Source organism: Salvelinus alpinus, chromosome 27 (genome assembly GCF_045679555.1).
Source record: "Salvelinus alpinus chromosome 27, SLU_Salpinus.1, whole genome shotgun sequence".
NCBI lineage: Eukaryota > Metazoa > Chordata > Actinopteri > Salmoniformes > Salmonidae > Salvelinus > Salvelinus alpinus.
In genome coordinates this window covers 19313981-19334596 of record NC_092112.1, presented here as the reverse complement: position 1 = coordinate 19334596, position 20616 = coordinate 19313981, and the positions used below count along the sequence as shown (strand labels likewise).

Sequence of the window (20616 nt, the reverse complement as noted above, 5' to 3'; positions counted from 1 at the left end):
GTCTGTATTGACAGTACTCTATTGACAGTACTCTATTGACAGTACTCTATTGACGGTACTCTATTGACAGTCTGTAATAACTGTACTCTATTGACGGTCTGTAATAACGGTACTCTATTGACAGTACTCTATTGACGGTACTCTATTGACGGTCTGTAATAACAGTACTCTATTGGCGGTACTCTATTAACAGTAATCTATTGATGGTATTCTATTGACGGTCTGTAATAACAGTACTTTATTGACGGTACTCTACTGACGGTACTCTATTGACGGTACTCTATTGACGGTACTCTATTGACGGTCTGTAATAACAGTACTCTATTGACGGCACTCTATTGACGGTACTCTATTGACGGTACTCTATTGACGGTACTCTATTGACGGTCTGTAATAACAGTACTCTATTGACGGTACTCTATTGACGGTACTCTATTGACGGTCTGTAATAACAGTACTCTATTGACGGTACTCTATTGACGGTCTGTAATAACAGTACTCTATTGACGTTACTCTATTGACGGTCTGTAATAACAGTACTCTAGTGACGGTCTGTATTTACAGTACTCTATTGACGGTCTGTAATAACAGTACTCTATTGACGGTACTCTATTGACAGTACTCTATTGACGGTACTCTATTGACAGTCTGTAATAACTGTACTCTATTGACGGTATTAACAGTACTCCATTGACGGTCTGTATTAACAGTACTCTATTGACAGTACTCTATTGACGGTACTCTATTGACAGTCTGTAATAACTGTACTCTATTGACGGTCTGTAATAACGGTACTCTATTGACAGTACTCTATTGACGGTACTCTATTGACGGTCTGTAATAACAGTACTCTATTGGCGGTACTCTATTAACAGTAATCTATTGATGGTATTCTATTGACGGTCTGTAATAACAGTACTTTATTGACGGTACTCTATTGACGGCACTCTATTGACAGTCTGTAATAACAGTACTCTATTGACGGCACTCTATTGACGGTACTCTATTGACGGTACTCTATTGACGGTACTCTATTGACGGTCTGTAATAACAGTACTCTATTGACGGTACTCTATTGACGGTACTCTATTGACGGTACTCTATTGACGGTACTCTATTGAAAGTACTCTATTGATGGTACTCTATTGACGGTCTGTAATAACAGTACTCTATTGACGGTACTCTATTGACGGTCTGTAATAACAGTACTCTAGTGACAGTCTGTATTAACATTACTCTATTGACGGTACTCTATTGATGGTACTCTTTTGACAGTCTGTATTAACAGTACTCCATTGATGGTCTGTATTAACAGTACTCTATTGACAGTACTCTATTGACAGTACTCTATTGACAGTACTCTATTGACGGTCTGTAATAACGGTACTCTATTGACGGTACTCTATTGACGGTACTCTATTCGCGGTACTCTATTCGCTGTACTCTATTGACGGTACTCTATTGACGGTACTCTATTGGCGTGACTCTATTGGCGTGACTCTATTGGCTGGACTCTATTGACGGTACTCTATTGACAAGACTCTATTGACGGTACTCTATTGACAGTACTCTATTGACGGTCTGTAATAACAGCACTCTATTGGCGGTACTCTATTGGCTGTACTCTATTGATGGTACTCTATTGACGGTCTGTAATAACAGTACTATATTGGCGGTACTCTATTGACGGTACTCTATTGACGGTCTGTAATAACAGTACTCTATTGACACTACTCTATTGACGGTACTCTATTGACGGTACTCTATTGACGGTCTGTAATAACAGTACTCTATTGACGGTCTGTAATAACAGTACTCTATTGACGGCACTCTATTGACGGTACTCTATTGACGGTACTCTATTGACGGTCTGTAATAACAGTACTCTATTGACGGTACTCTATTGACGGTACTCTATTGACGGTCTGTAATAACAGTACTCTATTGACGGTACTCTATTGACGGTCTGTAATAACAGTACTCTAGTGACGGTCTTTATTAACAGTACTCTATTGACGGTACTCTATTGACAGTACTCTATTGATGGTACTCTTTTGACAGTCTGTATTAACAGTACTCCATTGACGGTCTGTATTAACAGTACTCTATTGACAGTACTCTTTTGACAGTACTCTATTGACAGTACTCTATTGACGGTCTGTAATAACGGTACTCTATTGACGGTACTCTATTGACGGTACTCTATTTGCGGTACTCTATTCGCGGTACTCTATTGACGGTACTCTATTGACGGTACTCTATTGGCGTGACTCTATTGGCGTGACTCTATTGGCTGGACTCTATTGACGGTACTCTATTGACAAAACCCTATTGACGGTACTCTATTGACAGTACTCTATTGACGGTCTGTAATAACAGCACTCTATTGGCGGTACTCTATTGGCGGTACTCTATTGATGGTACTCTATTGACGGTCTGTAATAACAGTACTCTATTGGCGGTACTCTATTGACGGTACTCTATTGACGGTACTCTATTGACGGTACCCTATTAACAGCACTCTATTGACGGTACTCTATTGACGGTACTCTATTAACAGTACTCTATTGACGGTACTCTATTGACGGTACTCTATTGACGGTACCCTATTAACAGTACTCTATTGACGGTACTCTATTGACGGTACTCTATTGACAGTACTCTATTGACAGTCTGCATTAACAGCACTCTATTCGCGGTACTCTATTGACGGTCTGTAATAACAGTACTCTATTGGTGGTACTCTATTGACGGTACTCTATTGACAGTACTCTATTGATGGTACTCTTTTGACAGTCTGTATTAACAGTACTCCATTGACGGTCTGTATTAACAGTACTCTATTGACAGTACTCTTTTGACAGTACTCTATTGACAGTACTCTATTGATGGTCTGTAATAACGGTACTCTATTGACGGTACTCTATTGACAAAACCCTATTGACGGTACTCTATTGACAGTACTCTATTGACGGTCTGTAATAACAGCACTCTATTGACGGTACTCTATTGGCGGTACTCTATTGACGGTACTCTATTGACGGTACTCTATTGACGGTACCCTATTAACAGCACTCTATTGACGGTACTCTATTGACGGTACTCTATTAACAGTACTCTATTGACGGTACTCTATTGACGGTACTCTATTGACGGTACCCTATTAACAGTACTCTATTGACGGTACTCTATTGACGGTACTCTATTGACAGTACTCTATTGACAGTCTGCATTAACAGCACTCTATTCGCGGTACTCTATTGACGGTCTGTAATATTAGTACTCTATTGGTGGTACTCTATTGACAGTACTCTATTGACGGTACTCTATTGATGGTACTCTATTGACGGTCTGTAATAACAGTACTCTATTGGCGGTACTCTATTAACCGTACTCTATTGACGGTACTCTATTGACGGTACTCTATTGACGGTCTGTAATAACAGTACTCTAGTGACGGTCTGTATTAAAGGTACTCTATTGACGGTACTCTATTGACGGTACTCTATTGACGGTACTCTATTGACGGTCTGTAATAACAGTACTCTAGTGACAGTCTGTATTAACAGTACTCCATTGACGGTCTGTATTAACAGTACTCTATTGACAGTACTCTATTGACAGTACTCTATTGACGGTCTGTAATAACGGTACTCTATTGACGGTACTCTATTCGCGGTACTCTATTCGCGGTACTCTATTCGCGGTACTTTATTGACGGTACTCTATTGGCGTGACTCTATTGGCGTGACTCTATTGGCTGGACTCTATTGACGGTACTCTATTGGCGGTACTCTATTGATGGTACTCTATTGACGGTCTGTAATAACAGTACTCTATTGGCGGTACTCTATTGACGGTACTCTATTGACGGTCTGTAATAACAGTACTCTATTGGCGGTACTCTATTGACGGTACTCTATTGACGGTACTCTATTGACGGTACTCTATTGACGGTACCCTATTAACAGTACTCTATTGACGGTACTCTATTGACGGTACTCTATTGACAGTACTCTATTGACAGTCTGTATTAACAGCACTCTATTCGCGGTACTCTATTGACGGTCTGTAATAACAGTACTCTATTGGTGGTACTCTATTGACGGTCTGTAATAACAGTACTCTATTGGCGGTACTCTATTAACAGTACTCTATTGACGGTACTCTATTGACGGTACTCTATTGACGGTCTGTAATAACAGTACTCTATTGACGGTACTCTATTGACGGTACTCTATTGACGGTACTCTATTGACGGTACTCTATTGACGGTCTGTAATAACAGTACTCTATTGGCGGTACTCTATTAACAGTAATCTATTGACGGTACTCTATTGACGGTACTCTATTGACGGTACTCTATTGACGGTACTCTATTGACGGTACTCTATTGGCGGTACTCTATTGACGGTCTGTAATAACAGTACTCTATTGACGGTACTCTATTGATGGTACTCTATTGACGGTCTGTAATAACAGTACTCTATTGACGGTACTCTATTGACGGTACTATATTGACGGTACTATATTGACGGTCTGTAATAACAGTACTCTATTGACGGGCTGTAATAACAGTACTCTATTGGCGGTACTCTATTGACGGTACTCTATTGACGGTACTCTATTGACGGTACTCTATTGACGGTACTCTATTGACGGTACTCTATTGACGGTCTGTAATAACAGTACTCTATTGGCGGTACTCTATTAACAGTACTCTATTGGCGGTACTCTATTGACGGTCTGTAATAACAGTACTCTATTGACGGTACTCTATTGACGGTACTCTATTGGCGGTACTCTATTGACGGTACTCTATTGACGGTACTCTATTGGCGGTCTGCGATAACAGTACTCTATTGACGGTACTCTATTGACGGTACTCTATTGACGGTCTGTAATAACAGTACTCTATTGTCGGTACTCTATTGACGGTACTCTATTGACGGTACTCTATTGACGGTACTCTATTGGCGGTACTCTATTGACGGTCTGTAATAACAGTACTCTATTGACGGTACTCTATTGACGGTCTGTATTGTTGGTCTGTATTGGCGGTCTGTATTAACGGTACTCTATTGACGTTCTGTATTAATGGTCTGTATTGGCGGTCTGTATTAACAGTACTCAATTGACGGTCTGTATTGACAGTCTGTATTGATGGTCTGTATTTTGTGGCGGCAGGTAGCCTAGTGGTTAGAGCGTTGGGCCAGTAACTGAAAGGTTGCTAGGTGGAATCCCCGAGCTGACAAGGTAAAAATCTGTGGTTCTTTCCCTGAATAAGGCAGTTAACCCACTGTTCCCCGTCATTGTAAATAAGAATTTGTTCTTAACTGACTTGCCTAGTTAAATAAAATAAAAAAATAGGCCATATTCAGAGTGGACATAGTCAAACTACTAGTGGTTGGTGAAAAGGGAAACATGCATATGATGATGTGATCACTTTATTATAGGCAGGATTACATCAACCCACTTATAATCATATAGTATCCTCTCCAATTCTGATGAGCATCTTTTCACTCAGACTATTACTATAACATTCTGAAGCTGAACATTTCCCTGAACAAAATATCAACATCCAGCAATAATACTTTCAGCAAGCTACCTCTCTAGTTTTATAAATTACTTTATCAATAATTCAACACAAACTACTGTTATTGCCTCAGCAATGCTTAGTTTAAGAAAATTACAAATATACATTTCTTAACGTTATCACTTACAGAGAACTTACCAGTTCTCTTGTGTGCTGCTTTCCCTTCCTCATCACTGGTGGTAGAAAGTCACTGTGGACACTGGGGGAAAAAAACATATTTCAGATGGATTCAATATTTACCCTTTTTGTGTTGTGACACACAGCAAAACATTGCCTGTAAACAAAATGGCAACCTATATTTAGTCCTCTTCTTTTGACCAAGCGCCATAGGGTATGTATTACTTACCCTAGGCCGATGTCTTGGATGAGTCCTTTCCTGGGTACCCAGTGGAAGTACGGTAGGAGCCTGAACCTCTCCACTCCTGTCGCTACGTAGTAGTGGCTGTTCTCTAGCTCCACTGAGCCGGATAATGGGGTCCCATCTAACGTGTACAATCTGACGAGAGAACACACAGAAAAGACATGGTTGGTAAGTAGACTACAGTATATAGTTTAACCATCGGTGGCGGCGGTGTTACTACAGTTAGTGTCATGCATCCAAATGGCACCCTATTCCCTATATAGTGTAATACTTTTGACCAGGACCTCTGGTCAAAAGTAGTGCACTCTATGGGGAATAGGTTGCCATTTGGGACATACAAATATTGTTTAAAAAAAGCCAAACAAAACGCCTGTGGATAATCATTGAGAGATACAGTCTACTGGGTAGACCTACCTATGCACAGCACCAGTGCGAAGGTGCACTTTCTCCGTCACCATGGCCAGTACTCTCTCCCAGCTCCTTAGAGTATACTTTGGTATAAGTATCCGAGCTGGAGGAACCAAGACATCTCCATTGGTAAAAACACTACAACAAAACAACACAACAACACAACATTCAGTGTCTCCATCCATCAACAAGGTTGTCTACATGTACAGTAATCTTCATTTCCACTATAGCTACCCAACTGTTGAGGGCTTGAGGCTCTAGCATACTATCTGTCATTTTCCTCATTACCATGCCATTATTAACATAAAGAACAATATCATCCTACAAGGACATTCGGTTTTCTTCTCAAAGTTAAATGATGTGCAAGCGTTGCTGATTGTACCACGACTAGATGAACACCATGAGTTAAATACAAATGGCTTTGCAATTCCAATCCAATCTCAATTGAATCAGTTCAATGAGGCATGTGTGCAGTCTTCTATTAGCTTGACTCAGGGGTGGAATCTGTTAGTAATGGAGTGCTGTGTGTGTTCCATGTCCCAAACGACGCCCTATTCCCTATATAGTGCAGTGTCTTTGACCAGAGCCCCATGGGCCCTGGTCAAAGGTAGTGAACTAGCTATATAGGGAATAGGGTGCCGTTTGGGACGCAACCCGTGGAGAGTCCCATTAGTAAAGGGACGACTGGGGAAATCGGTACTGACTTGATAGTGCATGACTCATGGAGAAACTTCCTCCACCGTGCAGGCACGATTATTCTGCTATGGACCACTGGTTTTATCTGAAAGGAGGGATTAAAAAAAGAGATAACCACAACCCCATTCATTTTGTCTTCTGTCCCTCGCTCCATCTCACAGTATTTCATAGTATTCAAAATTATTTCAATTATCTGATGTACAAATGTGAAATTCTTCGCGCCCAGGCTCTGTCGCAGCCGGCCGCGACCGGGAGGTCCGTGGGGCGATGCACAATTGGCATAGGTCATCCGGGTTAGGGAGGGTTTGGCCGGTAGGGATATCCTTGTCTCATCGCGCTCCAGCGACTCCTGTGGCGGGCCGGGCGCAGTGCGCGCTAACCAAGGGGGCCAGGTACACAGTGTTTCCTCCGACACATTGGTGCGGCTGGCTTCCGGGTTGGAGGCGTGCTGTGTTAAGAAGCAGTGCGGCTTGGTTGGGTTGTGCTTCGGAGGACGCATGGCTTTCGACCTTCGTCTCTCCCGAGCCCGTACGGGAGTTGTAGCGATGAGACAAGATAGTAATTACTAGCGATTGGATACCACGAAAATTGGGGAGAAAATGGGATACAAAAATAAAAAAATTAAAATTACAAAAAATTACAAAATGTGAAATTCATAACTGCAAGGTTAGCTACACACTGTCACTGGAAACTAACTGTATATTTTAGCTTCTTGTAGCAATGTTGCACAGCATAATTTCATTGCTGGAATGTATACTCTGCTCTTTTCCAGTATTCCTGGTAGTGGCAGTAATGGACATATCCAAAGAATACATAGCCCTTGATCACGATTCTCAGTTCCATTACACATAAGAGTCATTGGACAAAGGCATCTTCTGTAGGGAGGAGTTTGGTTAAGATCCCCGATGCTCGGTCTGAACATTAACATGCATCGCTTGCGGTATGGTTTTGGAAGCATAAGGATATCAGAAAAACAGGTTCAATTGATACACACCTTGATAGGGTTAGGATTAGCGTTCCCACATGGCCATGTCTCCATTTTACAGCGCTTGTTTACGGAAAACAGACGGATGACAAGAGGTGACCACCTATGCTAATTAGCTATCTAGCATGCTCTGGAAACCTGTGTGTAATCGTAACTCGGTAAGTGTAAAGGCAGTGTAGTTTCATCGGCTGGGGGCACCTATTGTAACGGATCTGTGCAAAACTGATACGGAAACAGTGTATTTTTTATTTTAAGCATTCTTTCTCTCTGATGAAAGATGAGGGGCCATATATTTCGAAAACCATATCGCTAGCGATGATTATTGACATTTCTAAATGTTAAAACACAGTGGCGGGATTGTAATTCAAATGATGCCGTCATGGAACACTAAGATTTGTATGATATGTTACGTTTGGCATGGTTACATAAGACAGATTACTTAAGACAAAAATAAAGGAGGGTGGTTGGTCAGGGTGGATGGATAGGTGTCTAACAACCCAAAGGTTGCATGTTCAAATCAGCTTTTTTTCAACTGCTTTTTAGCTACTTTGCAATTACAATTACTTGCAAGCGCGATTTCTTATAAGCTTCTGGGTTAGAGTCCTGCTCCTTGAAAGCGGCAGCTCTAACCTTTAACTCAGTGTGAATGTTGCCTGTAATCCATGGCTTCTAGTTGGGGTATGTACATACGGTCACTGTAGGGACGACGTCATTGATGCACTTATTGATGAAGCCAATGACTGATGTGGTGTACTCCTCAGTGCCATCGGAGGAATCCCGAAAACATACTCCAGTCTGTGCTAGCAAAACAGTCCTGTAGCGTAGCATCTGCTTCATCTGACCACTTTTTTTCTTGTCACTGGTGCTTCCTGCTTTAATTTTTGCTTGTAAGCGGGAATCAGGAGGATAGAATTATGGTCAGATTTGCCAAATGGAGGGCGAGGGAGAGCTTTGTATGCGTCTCTGTGTGTGGAGTAAAGGTGGTCCAGAGTGTTTTTCCCCCTGGTTGCACATTTAACATGCTGAAAGAAATTTGGTAAAACAGATTTAAGTTTCCCTGCAATAAAGTACCCGGCCACCTCTAGACGAGCGTTTTCCTGTTTTCTTATGGCGGAATACAGCTCATTGAGTGCGGTCTTACTGCCAGCTTCAGTCTGTGGTGGTATGTAGAAAAATACAGATGAAAACTCTCTTGGTAGATAGTGTGGTCTACAGCTTATCATGAGATACTCTACCTCAGGGAAGCAAAACCTCAAGACTTCCTTAGTTATCGTGCACCAGCTGTTATTTACAAAAATGCATAGTCCGCCGCCCCTTGTCTTACCAGACGCCGCTGTTATATCCTGCCAGTACAGCGTATAACCAGCCAGCTGTATGTTGATAATGTTGTCGTTCAGCCACGACTCCATGAAGCATAAGATATTACAGTTTATTTAAACTGTCTCGTTAGACAGGATTACCAGCACAGACTGACCAGCTCAAATAGACAGAAGCCTTCTATATGGCAAACCAATGCGAACTCCTCTCTCGGCATGTCCAGCCCACTCATTATCTCAGCCAATCATGGATAGTGGGAAGGTTGCTCCCTTTTTCTGTGGCTTAACCAACAAGGCTTGTAATTTAACAATTTGATTCGCATTTACAGATGACATACAAGTTTGTTATTAAGGCACATGAAAGTTCATGTGGCATTTGGCATTTCTGCCAAAAAACGCATTTTGATTTAAAAAAATTAAAAAGTTTAAGATGGCTCTCCTGTTAAGTCGTGACTTGCGACATATGCCTAGTTTCCTGAAACGGTTCACATGTTTTCCCATTGTGTTTCCTGCCTTATTAGAATAGCCAAATACTCAACTAGTTTTAGGTACTGTTATCATGCAGTTTGGAGTAGCCACTTGGCTGTTGTTGTCGGCAGAATTAATGCGGTGGTCTTCCAACATGGCCACCAGGAGGCATCGTACATCAACTGCAAGCCTTCTATTGTACTTATGGTAAATTCATAACATATTATACTAATTGTAATTCGTAACATATCATACAAAATGAATGATGACATCCACAAATTAATACATACCATACTAACCGTAACATACGATACTAAATAGAGTGTCCCGCATTTATGTACAGAATAATACAAAATAATCTGAGACCAGGTTACAATGCCGCCAATAGAGTACCATAGTTTGAGTCACAATACTGATAAAACCTAGGGGTCAAACAGAGAAATGGTTCCAATAATTATTCCACCATTCAATTTTCCCATAGGGGGTTTTTAGGGCTGTGTTTCATGTAGGCTTACCCTGGCATGACGTTTTGATAACTGTGTAAATCTCTCTAGGACAAGGTGACGTTTATCAATATATTCACCTGTATTTACCCCCCAAAATGAAATGCTAATTAGCTGCTAATGTGGCTATCATAAAGAAGTACAAATGATGATCTAGGCGAAACTGCCGAATCGAGGCAAAGGTACAAATTTCTGGATAACTATCTAATGTTAGCTAAATGTAGTAATGAATAAATTGTGCAAGTTTTAAAATGACACAATACATGTTAGCAAAGGTGTCAGCTAGAGATGATATGCAGGAACTTGCAGGGATTTGTAGTTTGCATGATGCCGATTTTTTTTAATGCTAATTAGCATTTCGATGATTTTGATGCTAATTAGCATTTTGGAATCGGACAGTAAATAGAGCTGAATGTACTGATGAAACTCACCTTGTCCAAGAGAGATTTACATGGTTATCAAAACGTCACGCCAGGGTAAGACTAAATTAAACACAGCCCTTATGTTAAGGGTTTCTAAAATTCCCTATGGGAAAAATGAATGGTGGAAAAACTACTGAAACCATTTCCCTGTTTGACCGCAAGGTTTTCTGGGTATTAATGACACCTTCAATGTGGGGCTCTATAGTTTTTGAGAGGTAGAGAATACGTAGCACCTGAATGACACTTTACTTACCACCTCACTCTTCTTTCTTTGGGGCTTCTTCAAAGTGATGTGAAAGTAACTAAAGGGCACCAAAACGATGTGAGTCAAGTGACATCTTTACTTTCACACGATATTGGTCTAAATCTATAGGCTTTTTTTTCTTCATTTGACTATAACAAACGTGATCATTTATTAACATTAGGCTATTGTATAGAGAAAGGAAAATATGTTTAACCGTGTGGAATATATGGCATAAAAAATGCTTACTTAATTTTTTTGAAGCGCTCTGTCCCACCAGCAACATATATCTCTCCATGCTGCAAAGTCTCCAAACTCTGAATCCGGTGTCCCTCCCTAGGTGTGTAAACATTCCGTACAGCTCCGAATGGTGCCTCTACTCCTCCAGTAACGGTGTTCAGAAAGCTATCGAAAGATGACACTTGGCGCGGATTGATCACAAACCTCCTTCCGGGGAAAAACGCATCACCGTTCCTGTAGACCACCACGGTTTTGATAGGTGAGGGGTGAGAGCGAGATGTCGCTCTACCTGGGATTGCAGACATGGTTCTATATTCTAAGCAGGTTACAAACTAGCAGACAGGCAGCACAGATGGTGGAACTCCTTTCAGCCTGTCACAGAGGTCAAGTATCAAAAGAAGTTGAATTAGCCAGTGGTTAGGTAATACCCTGGGGTATCTAGAATCAAGGCTACAGTGTTCAACCGACTGTGCAGCAGCATCTTATCAGGTATTCATGGAGTTTATCTAGGGCCAGATAGGTTTGCAGAAAGCTCTTTTGTTTGTGACACACAGAAGGTGATTGATACAGGTTATTGTCATGGAAACTAATCAGGTAACGGAGGCTAAGTGTTTATGATGTCATAATCAACCAAGGGGCATGGCATTTTTTAATTTGGAATTTGCTTATCTGTTATCTGAATGTTACCAGTGCATACATAGAAATTAAGTCCTACCAGCGACATTTATAATCTATGGTCTTCAAATTAAGCCTATGGCCTATTACTTGATCCTCTCAATTCAATGTAACACATGACATATCAAATTCAACTCTTTTTCATCAACTAGGCCTAGTAGATTAATCTTTCTTTTACAAGCCTCCCGTACTGTGTCTTGGCTGCTTAGTAGAGAAGGTGGAGGTTGGATGACCTCAGAGTCTCAGTCATCTAATAACTTCATCTGGGGTAATGACCAGACTCGTGTGACTTACAGGTCCGGACAGCACCAGCGAATCAACCGAACCCTTAGAAGTGCCTGTGATGGGCCTGAAACTAGAATTGAAAGGAAATATATCAAATTGATGTGTTATAATTTGTTATAGAGAGAGAATATGAAAGAGGGAGAGAGAAAGAGACAGAGAGAGAAAACAGATCGAAAGACTAAGATTGGCTGATATACCTTTACTGTATATCATCACTGGTTTTAATAGTCGTTTTAGTCCTGAGGCAGAATATACTGGTGCATGGAGGGTAAAATTAATTGTCTGGCCTGTCGACTTTTCGGACCAACTTGGCAGACATTTCACTTCACAGAAACTTGGCTGCAATTCATTAGAGAGAGAATAATTGTCAAGCACAACACCTCTCGAATAAGACAGATATCTATCTATCTTCCTTACATTTGCCAAGACCTGACTTGATTTATTCATTATACAGTACATACACATTGAATATTGTTTATTTACCTAATAGGCTTATAAACACACAATTGCATTTCTCTCCATCTGTCTGGAATATGGATATTTAAATACACAATTCATTAAGATGTTGACTCTATAATAATATACTTTCCAAAGGAAAATGTCCATGCATTGAATCAAATGGAGTGAATGTTAAGGAAATGGTTTACATACTTTCTGTGGGGACAGGAGCACCTGCCACTTGTGTCCATGGTTGCTGCTCCACCTGCAACTCACATGTCTGTGTTCCAAATGGCACCCTATTCCCTAAATGATGCACTACTTTTGAGCATAGCCCATAGGGCTTACTGACTATAGGGATCTGGTCAAAAGTAGTGCACTATATTGGGAATAGGGTGCCATTTCGAACGCAGGCACATAATGCCACTCCTCACGGGTCAAATAGCATGCTTCGATCTTATAGGAGTCTGGGAAGTTTCCTTCATCATGTTGACATCATGATACAGTTAGAGTAACACAAGCTCTGTCTGGTGGGATGACTTACATCTCAGTAGACAGTATGTACAGTGGGCCCATGTGTTTACCACGACCTGTGGATGTTTCCATTGTGATAGCTTGTGTAACCTAACCTGTTACATTATAATAACATGTAACCAATGCCTGTAACATTGTAACTTGGCAGGCCGCTCAAAATCTAGTATTTGACTACAGTGGTTCAGTGTGAGTGAAAAGAGGGCACCAGGGATGGTGTGTGTGGGTCCTACCTACTCTATTTGAAATGGTTTGTCTCTATTGCGCTGGGGGTGTATTTACTACGAACCAAATGGAAGGCAACAAAAGCAAACAGACTGAAAAGGGGACCAACTTACCTGAATTTGTCCAATAGAAACTCTCGTTTTCGGTGCAAAACGTTTTCCATTTGCAGTAAATGGTTTCCGTTTAAAATAATTTGGGGGTCTTGGTCTACTGAACATAAGTCCATTCTACAGCATGTACCAAACTCTGAGCTCAGATGTGACCTCCAAGTTTTTGGGTCTGTCTAGTCCACAGTCTCCCATCTATCGCCCATGTTAGCAGCTCTTCTCAAACCTGTAAAGAAGGTATCCCAGTTAAAATAGTCTGTAGAAATGTCTCCCTTTGTATATATTCATTACAAAGGCTATGAATTAATGTAACAAGCATGTTATTTTAGGTAGGGCAGAGTTAATGTAGACCTGAACTGGGCACTGGTCATGGAAACACACCACACAGTATTATTGCAAAATACCCAGCTAGCGCAGAGAGCATGCATATCCTATGGTTATTTTGCATACAACCTTCCTACAACTTTCTGGGAATGGTGCGGGATAGTTGCTTGGGTTTGGAACTTTCTCAGCACATTTAAGGAACTTGACAAACAAGTTATTGTCTTGGTATTTCATTACTTTAACAGAACGTTTTCTAAAAGTTCAAACATGGTTACATTGGGAATGTTCTCAAATATAATAGTTCAGAGACCGTTAAGAAATAACATTCTTCAGTGGGAATTTCAACTTCAGCATAACGTTTCCTACAGGTTACTTCATGGTTAACCTCACTGGTGTAGGGGGCAGTATTTTCACGTCCGGATGAAAAGCGTGCCCAGAGTAAACTGCTTGCTACTCAGGCACAGAGGCTAGGATATGTATATTATTAGTAGATAGAAAACACTCTGAAGTTTCTAAAACTGTTTGAATGATGTCTGTGAGTATAACAGAACTCATATGGCAGGCGAAAACCTGAGAAAAATCCAACCAGGAAGTGGGAAATCTGAGGTTTGTAGTTTTTCAAGTGATTGCCTATCCAATATACTGTGTCTATGGGGTCAGATTGCACTTCCTAAGGCTTACACTAGATGTCAACAGTCTTTAGAACGTTGTTTCGGGCTTCTACTATGAAAGGGGAGCGAATAAGAGCTGTTTGAACGAGTGGTCTGGTTGAAAGCCTTTAGTTTAGTCACACGCACGGCTGTGAGCACGAGCTCCGTTCCTTTTCATTTCTAAAGACAAAGGAATTGTACGGTTGGAATATTATTGAAGATTTATGATAAAAACATCCTAAAGATTGATTCGATACATCGTTTGACATGTTTCTACAAACTGTAATAGAACTTTTTTGACTTTTCGTCTCGACTTTGTGCTCGCGCCTTGTGCATTTTGGATTACTGGACTAAACGTGCGAACAAAAAGGAGGTATTTGGACATAAATTATGGACTTTATCGAACAAAACAAACATTTGTTGTCTAACATGGAGACCTGGGAGTGCCATCAGATGAAGATCATCAAAGGTAAGTGATTAATTTTAATTATATTTCTGACTTTTGTGACACCTCGCCTTGGTAGGAAAATGGCTGTATGGTTTTCTGTGGCTAGGCGCTGACCTAACATAATCGCAAAGTGTGCTTTCGCCGTAAAGCCTTTTTGAAATCTGACACAGCGGTTGCATTAAGGAGAAGTTTATCTTTAAATGTATGTTAAACACTTGTATCTTAGATCAATTTTTATGATGAGTATTTCTGTAATTTAATGTGGCTCTCTGCACTTTCACCGGATGTTTGTTTGAGACAATGCATTTCTGAACATAACGTGCCAATGTAAACTGAGATTTTTGGATATAAATATGAACTTTATCGAACAAAACATACATGTATTGTGTAACATGAAGTCCTATGAGTGCCATCTGATAGCCTTTTTGAAATCGGACACTGTGGTTGGATTTACAAGAAGTTTATCTTTGAAATGGTGTATAATACTTGTATGTTTGAGGAATTTTAATTATGGGATTTCTGTTGTTTTGAATTTGGCGCCCTGCAATTTCACTGGCTGTTGTAGAGGTGGGACGTTACCGTCCCACTTGTACCAGAGAGGTTCAATTTAAATGAATGTTCTCAAATTGTTCAGAGAATGTTAAGAAAACTCCAGAAAAAGCACAAGAAAACTTTAACAGTTGACCAGCCCCCCTCCCTCCCACCAATCATCCTTCTTGCGCTTCTTCATGTTCTTCTTCAGACAGTGTTTCAGTTTGTTTGGCACATGTTCAAAGAAGTTTTGACGGGATCTCTCTCTCTATACTCACTCCAAGTGGACTCATGTCGCACTCCTGAGAGAAAAGGCATGTGAGAAAAGGCAGTTGATAGCTTTGACTGGATGCTGTGTACAGGTTGTTGGCTCGGACTCAGGTAGAAGTGGTGCAGGACCATACTGAACGCCATTGTCGCCATTGCTTCAGCCGGTTAGGGAGGGTTGAGGTTCACACTGTTCTTGGTCAAATTATCCCTTCCATGCATCTATACCATCTGTGGTCACCTTCACCATGACCTCGAGAGAGGACAGACCAGAATAACAGTTTAGTTTAGGGCATTTCTGAATCAGGAAATCCAGACAAATGATTTACTGTATGACAAATTATTACATCTAGCTATATTCTTAATACACATTTTTAAAACAAATGTCAAAGAGAATAAGAATACACAGTTGAAACCATTTTTTACGAAATTGGCTTATATTCTCCTACCATCTTGGCGATCTTACTGCAAAGTTACAGGGTCAGGGAGTTAGAGGGCCAACCCTTAGGGAGATATCCCGTCCATACAGCAGACCCAATCTGATGAGATTTGTTAAGGAAGCAAGACAACAACAAACAAACAACACAACAACAGCAATGCACTTCTTTATAGAAAACTAGAGGTGGGGAAAACAATACACATCACTCGAGGTGGGAAAAACTTCAGCCCATTTGGAGTAACTGTCAACCATTACCAACATATATTTTTTCATTTTATCGGCAGACGTGAATAAATCTTTTTTGCATATTTACCAAAGGGCCCCAGGCAACCGGTAATTACAACCTTTTAGGGCTAGGCGTCCCGCTAGCGGGACAACTTCCGGTGAAATTGGAGTGTGCGCAATTCAAATAAATAATCATACAAATTATGGACATTAAACATTTAGGTACATATAAGTGTCATATATTGGTTGAAAGCTTAAATTCTTGTTAATCTAACTATACTGTCCGATTTACAGTAGCTATTACAGTGAAAACATGCCGTGCGATTGTTTGAGGACGGCACCCCACATCAAAATATTTTTCCACCAGCACAGGTTTCATACGTTCACAAATAACAATTAAATATTCACTTACTTTTTGAAAATCTTCCTCTGATTTGTCATCCAAAGGGTCCCAGCTATAACATGTAGTGTCGTTTTGTTAGATAAAATTCTTCTTTATATCCCAAAAAGTCAGTTTAGTTGGCACCATCGATTTGAGTAATCCACTCGTTCAACATGCAAAAAAAGAAAGGAATCCGAAAATCTACCCCTAAACTTTATCAAAATACATTTCTATTTACTCCTCGGATACCCTAAAATGTAATCAAACTATAATATTTCTTACGGAAAGAAGTATGTTCAATAGGAAACCGATTGTAGCAGGTGCGTCCTGTCTTAATGGCGCGCGCAAACACGAATTTCCAAGACTGTGTCCTTCTACTAAAACTGTTATTTCTTATTCGTTTTTTGAAGTTACAAGCCTGAAACCTTGAACATAGACTGCTGACATCCCGTGGAAGCCATAGGAATTGCATACAGGGAGCTAATTTTCCGTATGACCTTATACTTGCCATTGTAAGAGGATGGTCTCTCAAAACTAAAAAAAAATGTGTTCCGGTTGGTTTGTCTTTGGATTTTCTCCTACCATATCTATTCTGTTATATTCTCCTACATTATTTTAACATTTCTACAAACTTCAAAGTGTTTTCTTTCCAACGGTACCAATTACAGTGGGGAGAACAAGTATTTGATACACTGACGATTTTGCAGGTTTTCCAACTTACAAAGCATGTAGAGATCTGTAATTTTTATCATAGGTACACTTCAACTGTGAGAGACGGAATCTAAAACAAAAATCCAGAAAATCACATTGTATGATTTTTAAGTAATTAATTTGCATTTTATTGCATGACATAAGTATTTGATCACCTACCAACCAGTAAGAATTCCGGCTCTCACAGACCTGTTAGTTTTTCTTTAAGAAGCCCTCCTGTTCTCCACTCATCACCTGTATCAACTGCACCTGTTGAACTCGTTACCTGTATAAAAGACACCTGTCCACACACTCAATCAAACAGACTCCAACCTCTCCACAATGGCCAAGACCAGAAAGCTGTGTAAGGACATCAGGGATAAAATTGTAGACCTGCACAAGGCTGGGATGGGCTACAGGACAATAGGCAAGCAGCTTGGTGAGAATGCAACAACTGTTGGCGCAATTATTAGAAAATGGAAGAAGTTCAAGATGACGGTCAATCACCCTCGGTCTGGGGCTCCATGCAAGATCTCACCTTGTGGGGCATCAATGATCATGAGGAAGGTGAGGGATCAGCCCAGAACTACACGGCAGGACCTGGTCAATGACCTGAAGAGAGCTGGGACCACAGTCTCAAAGAAAACCATTAGTAACACACTACGCCGTCATGGATTAAAATCCTGCAGCGCACGCAAGGTCCCCCTGCTCAAGCCAGCGCATGTCCAGGCCCGTCTGAAGTTTGCCCATGACCATCTGGATGATCCAGAGGAGGAATGGGAGAAGGTCATGTGGTCTGATGAGACAAAAATAGAGCTTTTTGGTCTAAACTCCACTCGCCGTGTTTGGAGGAAGAAGAAGGATGAGTACAACCCCAAGAACACCATCCCAACTGTGAAGCATGGAGGTGGAAACATCATTCTTTGGGGATGCTTTTCTGCAAAGGGGACAGGACGACTGCACCGTATTGAGGGGAGGATGTATGGGGCCATGTATCGCGAGATCTTGGCCAACAACCTCCTTCCCTCAGTAAGAGCATTGAAGATGGGTCGTGGCTGGGTCTTCCAGCATGACAACGACCCGAAACACACAGCCAGGGCAACTAAGGAGTGGCTCCGTAAGAAGCATCTCAAGGTCCTGGAGTGGCCTAGCCAGTCTCCAGACCTGAACCCAATAGAAAATCTTTGGAGGGAGCTGAAAGTCCGTATTGCCCAGCGACAGCCCCGAAACCTGAAGGATCTGGAGAAGGTCTGTATGGAGGAGTGGGCCAAAATCCCTGCTGCAGTGTGTGCAAACCTGGTCAAGAACTACAGGAAACGTATGATCTCTGTAATTGCAAACAAAGGTTTCTGTACCAAATATTAAGTTCTGCTTTTCTGATGTATCAAATACTTATGTCATTTTAGATTCCGTCTCTCACAGTTGAAGTGTACCTATGATAAAAATTACAGACCTCTACATGCTTTGTAAGTAGGAAAGCCTGCAAAATCGGCAGTGTATCAAATACTTGTTCTCCCCACTGTATATGCATATCCTGGCTTCAGGGCCTGAGCAACAGGCAGTTTACTTTGGGCACGTCATTCAGACGGAAATTGAGGAAAAAAAGGGGCCTAGCCCTATTTAAAAACAACAACACTGACTGTTAAATCAAAAATAAACAAATTAGAATAACAAATCAAATTAGAATTACAACTCTTGATATCTCCAAAATGAAATGAATATATCCCATATGGTAATGGTAAAATAGACTAGAGACAAGTCTCCCGCATTCAGGGACAGTGCTCTCTCTCTCGCCTTCTCATGTTCCAAATCCCACACAGGACATTGCTAAATTATAAACTTCTTCCTAATTATTAGTGTTTACATAGTCCATTTAAATCTCACCCAATGTCTCCAGTATTTCTAGGGTGCTCAGGCTTCACTAGGAAGTCAGAACAAAGGTCATTCAACCCTATTACGTGTTTTCTCTCCCTTTTCTTTCCCTGTACCTCAGAAACCATTTTCAAACATTTCAAACTTTTCCATCATTCTGCGTACCCAGTTTACAACCAAATAAAAAAATACTCTACACAATAAATTGAGCACGGTGTTAACACCATATAACAAATATTCATAACAGTTGAGTTGTGCTGGTGTGTGTGTTAAAATGTAGGGCAAAAACAAAGAAACTAATGGCCAGGCCTTACTTTTTTTGGAGCTCCATTTACGGCAGAATCCGGATACCTTTATACTTTATAAAACTGCAGAATTTCACTAAGACAACAGTCTTGGGAAACATTTCAAATTGTGAGATACAGAATCATTGATAAACATGTAAAAAAAAAAATTGTTAGCGGACATTCCATCAGTCCTATATAGAAATATACTTCAGACACATCAGATGAAACAGTCCCGTCAAGTTGAATATGCACCTTCTAAAGTAAACAATCCCAGAGCCCCTCTTGTAATCAAACTGTTCCTGGGACGTAAACTAGTCAAAATATTAAACCTATTGTTGAACAAATCTGCTAGGACCTTCAAAAAATTGGTGCTGGCTTATCAGTTCAATATTTGGTACTGAAAACATTTACTTGGATCTACTTCAATTCTTGACACAGTTCCACGTAATGGAAACAGATTATTGTTTTTGATGACATTACCTTCTTCTGGTGCTAACCAAACTATGGAATTGAGTAATACATTTAGCCAATTTCGAGCTCTATTACCCCTACACTCACTTTTCCAATGACCAACGGCCCCACACCTAAAACAGGGTGGCTTTCACTGTGACCATATTAATCACACACACGGCTGCAAAGTGAGCGGAATTGGATTCCACTCTCAAAACCTCCTTTACTATTTCATCCCATTGAAAAATGTTGGTCCACTACCCCCGCAATACCCATTTTGATAACAGGTTTCAAACCTGCCATCAAAGCATACTACACATTTTATCAACATACTCACATACTGTGTTGGAATACCCATACACACCGGTCATATTCAACGGGTGTTGAGCGTTCCTAAATTCATCAGTTATTCTGCGCTCTGGCACATTTAGATGCGTGTGCTCTGAAATCGGATAGCCAGAGCCAATTTACGAAGCAGTCGATTTAACAATGTCCATTGAGAATGCACAACGACTATACCATTTAGCGAAGCTAAGAATGATGTGAATAATCAA

At 40.7% G+C, this 20616-nt stretch overlaps 1 protein-coding gene across 1 annotated transcript in view; it reads right to left on the bottom strand.

Annotated features, from left to right (window-relative positions):
* Nucleotides 1-11619, bottom strand: part of LOC139556115 (doublecortin domain-containing protein 2C-like) — a 39504-nt gene extending 27885 nt beyond the window's left edge. Inside the window, exons 1-6 of the mRNA XM_071369658.1 lie at nucleotides 11246-11619; nucleotides 11009-11057; nucleotides 7070-7146; nucleotides 6372-6503; nucleotides 5943-6092; nucleotides 5735-5795 (exon numbers count right to left, since the gene is read on the bottom strand). Of these exons, the coding sequence (XP_071225759.1) occupies nucleotides 5735-5795; nucleotides 5943-6092; nucleotides 6372-6503; nucleotides 7070-7146; nucleotides 11009-11057; nucleotides 11246-11541 (765 nt within the window). The 5' untranslated portion in view covers nucleotides 11542-11619. The remainder of the gene's footprint in view (nucleotides 1-5734; nucleotides 5796-5942; nucleotides 6093-6371; nucleotides 6504-7069; nucleotides 7147-11008; nucleotides 11058-11245) is intronic.
* Between the last annotated feature and the right edge of the window lie 8997 nt (nucleotides 11620-20616).